The 11,737-nt window shown below is 41.0% G+C and overlaps 2 protein-coding genes across 2 annotated transcripts; one reads left to right on the top strand and one right to left on the bottom strand.

The window, feature by feature from the left end:
• On the bottom strand, positions 63-2,586 carry LOC18772206 (bifunctional protein FolD 1, mitochondrial). The gene is made up of 5 exons (XM_007205333.2): positions 2,279-2,586; positions 1,762-2,078; positions 804-1,040; positions 542-709; positions 63-393 (listed from the first exon to the last, which is right to left on the bottom strand). Exons 1-5 carry the CDS (start codon positions 2,487-2,489, stop codon positions 223-225), a joined length of 1,104 nt encoding a protein of 367 aa, XP_007205395.1. The 5' UTR covers positions 2,490-2,586; the 3' UTR covers positions 63-222.
• LOC18772378 (protein SCARECROW) lies at positions 8,049-11,620 on the top strand. Its single transcript, XM_020567001.1, has 2 exons — positions 8,049-10,553; positions 10,966-11,620. The coding sequence occupies exons 1-2, from the start codon at positions 8,464-8,466 to the stop codon at positions 11,423-11,425; spliced, it is 2,550 nt and encodes an 849-aa protein (XP_020422590.1). The 5' UTR covers positions 8,049-8,463; the 3' UTR covers positions 11,426-11,620.

Here is an 11,737-nt window from a genome sequence, read left to right on the forward strand (position 1 = left end):
GGGCTTGGGTACATGTAAGGAATCCAGCATTTGGCAATTGTGGAGCAACCAAAAACCCAAAAGGCCAGCGAACAATATTCCCAGCGAATATAGACATTGAGTGACTAAATACACGTTTAATTATTGCAAATTGTAAACAAGTTTAAAAGTCTAACAAAAGTACAGAAATCCAGTAGTTCAATAACAAGGCAAAAACCTATGCTACAATCAACAAAGTACAGGTTAAGTGAAGGCATAAACTCGCTTTGCTGAATCAAGAGTGTTTGATAGGAGCATGGCAATTGTCATGGGTCCAACTCCTCCGGGCACTGGGGTGATGGCTGATGCCACCCGCACTGCTTCTTCATAGCAAACATCCCCTGTGAGGCGGTAACCATGCTCCGAGCTGGGGTCCTGCCAGTACAGTACATACATATATATATATATATATGTGATTTAAAAGTAAAATGAAAGAATACAGCACAGTTATGTGACTACTTAATGCCATCGTTTTGTCAAATTGCCAAATTCAAAATGTTAATCAAAGGAGTCCAGTGTTTACCTCAACTGGATTAGTTCCAACATCGATAACAACTGCTCCGGGCTTTAGCCAATTTCCACGGACCAGATTCGGCACTCCTGCTGCCGTGACCACAATGTCAGCTTCACAGGTGATAAGTTCTGGGTTCTTTGTGAAGGCATGTACAATGCTGACTGTTGCATGGTGCCTCTGCACAACAATTTGAAGAAAACTATGCTTGTACATTAGCATGTATGGATTGATTTTATTATTATGTCATTTTTGAAAAATAATATAATATTACCTGCAACAGCAATGATGTGGGCAATCCAACAATGTTACTTCTCCCAATCACAGTAGCTTTCCTCCCCGCTATTTCCACACCAGACCTGAGCAACATCTCAATGCAACCCTTGGGAGTGCAGGGAATGAACAAAGGCTCCCTTCCTCTCATGGCAAGATTTCCCATATTAAGTGGATGGAAGCCATCCACATCTTTCTCTGGTCTCAGCACATCCAAAACTTTTCCCTCATCCAAATGCTGTCCCAGACAGTTTGTTGTAAGTCATCCATACAACAGCAGCAAGTTCTGACATGTAATGAATCAAAACCTCAGCTATTTAGTTGCCACACAGGTGATCTAAGAGAAATTTCTATCCACTAGAGTGTTTCATGGCTTAGGTCTCTCAGGTCTTGGGTTTGTGGTGGGGGTGTTCTTACCAATTCAACTGTGTCGGTTTGCAATCTCACAAGCCTGAAAACAAAACTATGGGCCAGCAAACCTAAAGTCACCCGAACTATGAGATTGTTGGACTAACACAATCCAGATACCGTTTTGCCCAAAATGGGCAGAGATTTTTAAGGAAACAATTCCAAATCGAAATGTGCAGCAGGAAAATTCCAATTTAAAACCCTAATCACATGGATCTTTAGACAAAAAAGTTCAGGAAGCTTCCAGTTTGTGGGTGCTTATGGGAGAAATTCAAGTTAAGGAAGATTTTTAAAATAGGGGCATTCCCTTGAGTGAGGTTGATTCAGTTAAAGTGAGTACTACCAAGTATATAAATTTGTTTCATCATTCTTAACTAAATGATATCTGTAGTTGATCAACTGTCTTTAAGGATCAAAGCATTTTGAAAATACAATTGTATAACTTCAATTCTAATCTAGTTCTATTTGCATCCTGCACTTTCAGAACAGCATATGCATACAATTAAAGGTAAAAAAAAAAAAAAAAGTATTGGCACAGATTAAGAAATTACTTGTGGTAGAGGAAGTTGGACGAGAATACCGTGAACAGAGGGATCCCCATCAAAACTAGACAAAGCGCCAAGAAGTTGATCTTTTGTGCAATCTTCAGGCAGCTGAGCAACCATGGACTTAATCCCAACTTCTGCACAAGCCATCATCTTGTTACGGACATAAGTCTGAGAGTCCCTTCTATAACCCACCACAATCACCGCCAACCCAGGCACCATTCCAATGCCCTCTTTCATCCTCCTCACCTCACTGCCTATTCTTGTCTTAATTTCATCCGCAATAAACTTCCCATCAATAACAGTAGCTGTCTGCTCGTTAGCTGTGGTGGTGAGCCAAAATGAATACTTTAACGCAAATCAAATTGTTAAAAACTGGGTTTCGCTCACACCATCCAATACCACTTAATTTACACAGAACAAAGATTTGAACTTTTAATACTTAAGACCATAAGAAAGCAAATCAAAAGCAGAAAAAACAGAGTAAAGCTAAGCAGCAGAGATGGGCAAGCAGGAAACTTACAGGAACTTATAGGGGAAGAGAAACAAGAGTGTGCAGGGCAGGGAGCCCAATCATCAGGTATGTCTAGAGAGACAAGAGGAGGAGAGATTACAATTGGGCGGCCATCGTCGTTTCTTAAGGTGTTATGGGCGCTTCTGCAGCAGCCTCTGCTTCCTGATGGAACTCTCAATCTCAGTCCATTCCGCCATGGCAATGCCACTCTCGGAATCATTTTATTACGCTAACGCTACTGCTTCGGCCGTCCCTTGCCCCTCTTGCTTCTATTTCATTTGCGTCTTTCTCCTCTCGACCCTTTACATCACAACATTACTTATCTACAGAAAACAGAGGGCCCAATTCACTTCCAGGTGAAACCATAAGGCCCCAATCAAACACCAGGTAAACTATCTCCTGCACAAAAAGCCCATGCCCTACAGTTTGGATGGGATTTAGCCCAGCTCATTAGTCCATCTACGAAGCCCGACATTCCTAACAGCTGGGTTGGGTATACTCTGTTTCTAGGCTCAACCTGCCTGAGGATAGGCCCATTTGGCCTGCCCCCTTCCTTTTGTATTTTTCCCGACGATCGTCTTCCTTCAAAATATTTCCTCATTCTTGTCGTGTGGACAAAAGGGCTCCACATGTTCGTCTATGAGTGCTCGATGAGCACTAACACGAACATATGAAGCCTGCCACAAGAATATGAACAAACATTAATGCTTTGCATGCTGGAATTCATTGCATCATTAAAGAATATGAAGCCCGATATAATGTATCTTTTCCCCTAATGATGTAATGGAGTGTCAAAATATTTGTCAGGAAGGAAAAGTTGAAATGAATTTATGAACATACGATATGAGATGGCTTGTTTTAACATGCCCAATAATTTTCTCCCCAAGCACACGAGGAAGAAAGAAAGAAAGAAAAAAGACAAAGACAAAAATGGAAGAAGAAAAAAGGAACAAAAAAACAACAATAGAACAGTGTGTGTGCATGGGTCGACAGTGAGAATCTCCATTGAGGGAAACATTAGAGATATTCTTGTGGAATCACTCGCATGTAATTTTCCTCTCTTTCAATTAATTGAAGCCAAAAAAAAAAAAAAAGGTGTGTATCATAATTTGCATGGATCAGTATGCCCACATCACAAATCAAATCAAATCAAATCGAAAATTTTATAATAAAAAAAATCTGAAATTTCGATTTGGATTGGGTGGGCATGCATGATTGTGTGCTGTTCTAGATGAATTATGAACATTTGCTAAGACGAAGAGCAGCAAGTTTTGGCCTATGCTGTCAGCCCCTTCCTAAATTTGATTTTAAATTTTTAAATGGATGCATTTGTTGTGTTGTTAAGCCTCGAATGTTTGGTACAACTTGGTGCGTCTTTTTCCTATCAAATGCAGATTATCGCTTCTGCATCAATATTTTTTAACGCAATGTGCATGCATTCTTCTATGCTCAAGTTCAATTGCATGTGACCTGCCTCAATTTTGATCAATCGCTTTAACATGACAATAAGACATATCGACACCGTCCCCTCTCACGATACTTAACAACGTTACACGTGTATATATGTGTATGTGTACGCACACGTATGATGGTTGGATTATGAGTGCAAACGAGTGGAAATGCTTGTACGTTGAGTAGTGATGTATGGGATTCAAGTGCATGTGCTATTAGTTTGAATAAGCAATGTACTCGTCCAATGATGTGATTATAATGTACTGAATCGCGGAAGAAAAATTGCTAATAAAATTTACCTAAATCGACATGGGTTTGCTGAAAGAATTCCATTTTGACGGCCTACTACATGGTTCAAAGTTGGAATGAAAAGTCGTAGGTCATCAACAATGGTGAGTTTTATCCAAAATGTGTCTTTTCAATATTGCCAAGAATGCTTATTGGGTAATTATTATTGGAATCAGCAGCTGAGTGAGATGTTTGATGTGGTTATAAATTACAGCGTTCATACACCAAAAGCTGAATGCATCAAAGTCTACACTGTGGGGTAGATTTTAGGGCACATCACATGTTACCTCCAACAAAAGGTTTTTGTTGTCATCTTTGCAATTATGTACACAAATCAAATCAGAATGAAAAAATTACTACCTTAATTTCACTCCTTTATGATTAAAGTTTTGAGTTTAGTGACATCAAGTTGGACTTGGATAAATAGGAATTTGGAATTGGAGAAAGAGTTTTATGCAACGGGGATAATACTTTTTGCTATTCCCAATTAATAACGCAATGACACGTGAGATAACTTTTATAAGTGTCATTATGTGTTATTAGTTGATGATAACAAAACAGTACTATCTCCGTTACAAGTAAGTTTTGCTGCTAGAATTGAGTTTGGAACCTTGTGTGCAGAACAATGTTGCTATATTTGAAAATTCAAACAGAACAAAAATCAAATAAGACCAAAAATCATCAAAGCATGTGAGAATGGAATTACCAAATGGACCCAAATTACCCAGATGGAATTCTGCCCTACCTCTCTGTCTTTTACCCTAATGTATTATGCCATGTCATTCTCATGACTGTCATACGTACATTCACAAAAAAATAAATTATGTACTAAAAATCTTTGTACAAATAGCACTTTCAAGATTTCGATTCTTTAGTTACTGCTGCTTGTTTTGATATCTTCCAAATTTTCAAAATTATATATGAATAATAATAATCAAATTATGGAAAAAAAAAAAACGTTGCGAATAATATTCAGAATGGTACTGGGAAGAACCCACATTAGGTTAGGGTTGAATGATGCTGAGGGGGGGCCCAGAGTCTCAAAGTGCCGTACTGTCATACTGTCACAGAACAATATTATTACATTTTTCTGTGCTGATATGATATGAAAGGAAAAGAAGCTAAAGAAACAAACAAGAACAGAAACTTAGATAATGAGACATGCATGGCGATGGTGGTGCTGTAAAAAGAAAAAAACAAGAAAAAGGTGAAAAGGGAAAGTGAAAAAACAAAAAAAAAAAGGGCTGAGCAATGGAAATTCAGAAAGTGGTCGAGAGATCTTGGCATTTCAAAAATTCAACTGACTCTGTGTTTGGTTCTGCAATAGGGGTGGGTGGTGATGCGTCTCTTTTTCACGTGTTGAAGTTTGCGATTCAATGGCTTTGTCAGTCAGAATTCAGAGAGAGAAAAAGGACGAGAGAGAGAGAGAGAGAGAGAGAGAGAGAGAGAGAGAGAGAACGACGGTCCAAAAGACGAATAACTTTTTACATGCACACCATAAAATCCACTTCACTGCTTCCATCTGTTAGAAAATTACAGTAAAGTAGGTTTAATCTTTTTCTCTCTCTCTCTCTCTCTTTATATATTTTAGTTCAAACAAGTCAGCCTACTTTTTGGTAGTATAACGTGCTGCTTTTTGTTCATTTCTGTTTTGGTTTCTCTCTCTCTCTTCCAGTTCTCAAAAAAACTTTGTTAAGTCTAAAGGTAGAAGATCTGCCATCAACGAATTCACTCAAATTATAACATGTATATTACTTAGTCGGTAATGCTAAACTCGTAACACCATGCGATAAAATGTTAGCATATCGTGTGAGTTTAACGTACAACTCCTATCTAATTAGACAAGTGACTGTCTGTGCATGGGATGGGAGAATCAAACAAGGACAAAGTTACTGCTAATTAAGCTTGGTCAAACTAAGTAAAAAAGTAAAAAAGTAAAAAGTAAAAAAGATATAAATATATAGAAGAGGAGAAGAGATACTATACAATAAAATAAGAGCAAGAGGAAAAAGTTGATGTGGAAAATGCAGTTGAAAGCAAAATGTCAAACACTAGGCTTCAATTTCCATGAACTGAGGTTTGACAGCTACTTCTCTTCGTGGCTCGGTCACGAGGAGGAGCCTCCAATATTTTTTATTATTATTGAGATCTGCCTTTCTATATTAATTACCTCAAACCCTAGTAGTAGAACAGTTGGGAGGAAGGGCCTAAATGTAAAAATATTTAGACTAATTGTAATTTATATGATTTAATCAAGCTAGTTTACAATATCAACGCAGCAATTTTCCTTGCTGTTAACGAAGCAGCAATACAAAAATATTACTTTTAGGCCCCCGGCCTTGGAATGAGCATGACATGTTTTACTTGGTAATCTAATCTCTAAATCTAATTAGAGAGTAATTAATTGACTAGGGTAGCAACGTTTTCCCATGCGAATATTGAAATGTCAAACACACTGGTGCTGGAATTACGCGTCCTTTTCTTGAACCAAAAAGTAAATTCCAAATCAGATTAACGATTTAATTAAGTTGTACTGTATCGTAATTAATTAAACAAGACAGTGCCTGATCAGACATTTTCCATCCGGCGGAAGGAACGACAACAACAAATGTATGTCACAATTATGTCTTTATGTTTTTATATTGCCACTTATGAAATGAACCTTGTAACACTTTCATTACTGTGAACTTTGTAAACCATTTTGTCACCAAGAAATTTGGCAACATGCAAATGTACGATGGTTGTCTTGTCTCTCCAGTTTGTCATGACTCATCGTGACGTGGCAAAATATATATAGCAAATCTCTTTTCTTTTTTTTTTTTTTTTTAAATTTTATAAATAATAATAATAATTTTAATGGCGGGTCTTTCTTCTTTTTTCCTGTAAAGTTCATGTTCAATGATTAATTAGCTTAATCACATGATTCACATAAATAATATGTTTAAGAAATTTCTGTATCATGGCTAGCTAGGGTTTATAAGGTAAGTTAGTATCAAATCTGTTTATAAGGTAAGTCAGTATCAAATCTGTTTATAAGGCAAGTTAGTATCAAATTTGTTTACAAGGTAAGTTAGTGTTTTTGGAAAGGTTAAAAGCGCTTTTGATAGCATTTAGCAAAAAAGTTTAGAAGCACTTATAGGTCATATAAGAGCTTTTTTTTATAAGCACATGTTGTGTGATTCTTTAAGAAGCACTCTCAAATACTTTTCCAAGAAGACTATGATTTTTTTAATGAAAATTTAAGATTTTTATAATAAAAGTCCTTTTATTAGAAATGCTTATGAACAAAAATACTTTACAGAGAAGCAGTCCCAAACAAGCCTGTAATTTTAGGCTCAATTGTGATTGAAAGTTCGACCAAATTTAAGAGTGGTTGCTGTTGCAGACCCTGCAGTGGCAGTGCCCAAAATTGGTAAAAATTTGAGGTGATAATTTCATGGAAACTAAATGCTCTCATAAAGTTGATGAAAGAAAAGGGTTGACACGTTTAATTTGTGGCAGGTGGATAATTAAATGAAGATATTAAATAAGGTAATTAGATTAACTTGCAGCGCTAGGGTTTTTGTCTTGTGATTGTGCCCAGTAACAATAAGGTTGAAGAACTCTCCCAGAGACATCAATGCACATCATAGTAATGGTCGTTCCCAAATCCGAACATGAATGAAAACGTCAAACACTTAAAGACGAACCACACAGAAACTCCATTACTCCCAATCTCCCACTCAGAAGCCACAGCTAAGCCCACACCCTTAAATCTTTTTTGGACGAGAGCGTTATTCTAAACTATCCTAATGTATAGTCTCCGAGAGGAGGTTCGAACTCGGATACAAGGGAAACGACACTACCTATTTGCATTCTCATTTGTTTGTTTGTTTCCATCGCTAGCCTAGCTTTGTTTCCCATTAAACCATTAAATAAACCAAAGGCCAAGAAGAGTTTAAATTGAGTTTTCAAATTCATCCATCCATAAGCAGACGTTTAGCTAATCGCCAGCACGAGCAAAACCTCTCATCTGCAATTTTTATTTTTATTTTCTTCTCGGTTATGAAAAAACCCAGATGCATCCAAAAGACATAGCTACGGCGGACTTATATTAATTAAATCAGAAAACAGAGAATAATAAAGGGTAGCTTAATTTAGCACTTGGGAGCTCGTGTTGGGTTGAGACTTGAGCAAGAGAGAGAGAGAGAGAGAGAGAGAGAGAGAGAAACAGACTGAGAGAGAAGAAGGAATCCCAAAGCTGCTGTCCCAATCTTTACACCGTTATCTGTTTGGGATATTGCAACCCCCCATCTTCTTCCTTTGCATTTCTGCTGAGCTGAGATCCCATTTCATTATTTCTTCTATGAAGAAGAGCAAAAAATATCAAACACCTTCTTCTACTCTCTTTGTCCCAGTCATATTTAGTACCAGCTGCCGGTCCTCCAGGATCTCCAATATCAATCTTCTTCAACATGGCTGCTTGTGCTTTGCTCGGTGATCACAATGGAGAGCATATAAGCGGCAATGGCAGCAGCAACAACAACAGCCATGGCGGAGGAAGCCCATCTTGTCCGATGACAAGCACCACAAACTCCAACAGCCAAGGCAGCAGCGTAGAGCAGCAACCACCTCGCCAGCACCAAAACCAACAGCAGCATCAGCGACATTCGACAGAGGGATCGAAAATGGTGAGAAAGAGAATGGCTTGTGAGATTGAAGTTCAAAACTACCCAACAAGCAGAAACACAAGTGCTTCTGATTATATGAGGCTTTCCCGTCGGAGCAGCAGCATTATTAATAATAATCCAAATCCAAATGCGACCAAAGTGAATAATAATTCTATGGTTTATCCCAACTACTCCACTATGCTGTTACCAGTACCATCTTCCACAAATTTGACAACTTTGACGTCAGCTGGTGGGGCTTTATCACCTGCTTCTGCTTCTGCTTCTTCCGCTGCTGCTTCTGCTGCCAACTGGGGTCCTATTGACCCACTGTCACTTCATCCCCATCATCAATCAGGAGCACTTCCTTCTCATCAGCTTCAGCTTCAGCCCAAGACCCTCACCCCTGCCGTTTGTGGGTTTTCAGGTCTGCCTTTGTTCCCACCCGAAAAGACTCCTCCTTCGAATCAAAGTACTGCAACTCCATCCTCCATATCCATATCCATGGAAGACAGCTCCTCCGCCACGGCGTGGATCGACGGCATCATCAAGGACCTCATCCACAGCTCCACCAACGTCTCCATCCCTCAGCTCATCCACAACGTCAGAGAGATCATCTTCCCTTGCAACCCCAACCTCGCTTCTCTCCTCGAGTACAGGCTCCGCTCCATATCCGAGCCGCCTCCACCTCCTCCTCCCATCCCGAACTTTAACCCCGCCACAGTACCAGAGCTCAGGAGAAGAAGAGAAACCTTACAGCTTCAGCAGCAACAAAACCAACATCATCATCATCATCAAGGTCCTGGGGCTCTCAAGCTCAATCTCGACTCGGCTGCCCTACATGACGTCGCCATATTCACGAACCCAACAACAGTTGAGACTGCTTCTGTTGCTACCCACGTGATGAACAGCAATGATTTGTACTTGCACTCATGGACAGGAGGTGGAGGAGGAGCTGGTCCTACCCCTATCACCTGTAGCCAAACAAACCCTCACCACCCAAATTCTCCTTTCAATCAGGCAATTCATCATACACAAGATAAGCAACTAGAAAACTCTTCATCCTCATCCCCTGCGGCCGAGTCCACAACACCCACCGCTGCACCCGCCACCACAACTACAGCCACAACAACCCCCACTCCACCGCCAACAACACCATCGGCGGCAGTGTCCCTAATCAGAGAGAGAAAAGAAGAGATGCGGCAGCAAAAGCGAGACGAAGAAGGCCTACATCTCCTCACCCTCCTCCTCCAATGCGCCGAGGCCGTCTCGGCAGACAACTTCGACGAAGCCACCAAAATCCTCCTCGAAATCTCCGAGCTCTCCACCCCATTCGGCACCTCCGCCCAGCGCGTCGCCGCCTACTTCTCGGAAGCCATGTCGGCACGCCTCGTCAGCTCCTGCCTCGGAATCTACGCCTCCCTCCCTCCCTCCTACGTCCCAATCAGCCACACCCAGAAAATGGTCTCCGCCTTCCAAGTCTTCAACGGCATCAGCCCCTTCGTCAAGTTCTCTCACTTCACCGCCAATCAGGCGATTCAGGAAGCGTTCGAGAGAGAGGACAGGGTGCACATAGTAGATCTCGACATCATGCAGGGTCTGCAATGGCCTGGGCTTTTCCACATCCTGGCTTCGAGGCCAGGTGGGCCCCCCTACGTGAGGCTTACCGGGCTCGGGACCTCCATGGAGGCATTGGAGGCCACCGGGAAGCGTCTGTCTGACTTCGCTGATAAATTAGGGCTTCCGTTCGAGTTTTTTCCCGTGGCGGAGAAAGTGGGGAGTTTGGACCCGGAGAGGTTGAACATCAGCAAGAGAGAAGCTGTGGCGGTGCATTGGTTGCAGCATTCGCTTTACGATGTCACTGGTTCCGATTCCAATACGCTCTGGCTTTTGCAGAGGTAACGTCTTTCTCCATCTCTTCATCCATTTGATTCTTAAAATATGATGAAGAAAAAAAATCAAACTGGGTTTCTTTTGCTTTGCACTTTTTGGTGTCTTTGATCGATGTTGCTAATCAAAGTATCAAACTTTATGAAGCTACCGCTGACCATGTATTAAACAAATAATGTTTTACTGCACCATGCCACCATGCCACCATGCCACTACGACCTATATCTATCTATCTATCTATACTGCAACCTATAAAAAGCTGCCCTCAAACTCAATCCTTTTGCACGTATTGTTGGTCGTAACTCGTAACATTATGGGAAAGATGCAAAATTTAATTTTGATTTGATACTTGAACGTAGATGCTTTATTGTATACTAATTGGGTTTTGATTGTTGCATGTGTTTGGGGATGTTGATTCAGATTGGCACCAAAAGTAGTGACGGTGGTGGAACAAGACTTGAGCCACGCGGGCTCCTTCTTGGGGCGGTTTGTTGAGGCCATACACTACTACTCCGCCCTGTTCGACTCTCTCGGAGCGAGCTACGGGGAGGAGAGCGAGGAGAGGCACGTGGTGGAGCAGCAGCTGCTCTCGAGAGAGATCCGGAACGTGCTGGCGGTCGGAGGGCCGTCGAGGAGCGGAGAGGTGAAGTTCCACAACTGGAGAGAGAAGTTTCAGCAAAGTGGGTTCAGAGGGATATCTCTGGCTGGAAATGCAGCAACACAAGCCACATTGCTGCTTGGGATGTTTCCTTCTGATGGGTACACTTTGGTGGAGGACAATGGCACTCTCAAGCTTGGTTGGAAGGACCTTTGCTTGCTCACTGCTTCTGCCTGGAGGCCTCCCTTCCATGCAACCACCAACCCCAACCTTCACTATTGAGTGAGAGCTTTTGCTTTTATGGAGATGTATGTATAATGAAATGAGTGTTTGAAGGTGGTAGCTTAGGCGGTTCATGAGTTTGAATGTATTATCTTGTTAAATGCTTAATTACCATCATTATGCAGTTTAATTATTTTTTTATTTGAGATCTCTCGGTTTGGAGTTTTGGAAGAAATTTGGTTCTGGTATTTGGGCTTGATCCAGGCTATTTATGGGCTCCAAAACCTAGAAAACCCAACGGGAAACCCGGAAAGGAGCAGGCCGAAGCATAACACAAGCCACATTTTCCTTTAGGTTCAAAAGAGGCCTGAG

Source organism: Prunus persica, chromosome G6, assembly GCF_000346465.2.
Source record: "Prunus persica cultivar Lovell chromosome G6, Prunus_persica_NCBIv2, whole genome shotgun sequence".
NCBI lineage: Eukaryota > Viridiplantae > Streptophyta > Magnoliopsida > Rosales > Rosaceae > Prunus > Prunus persica.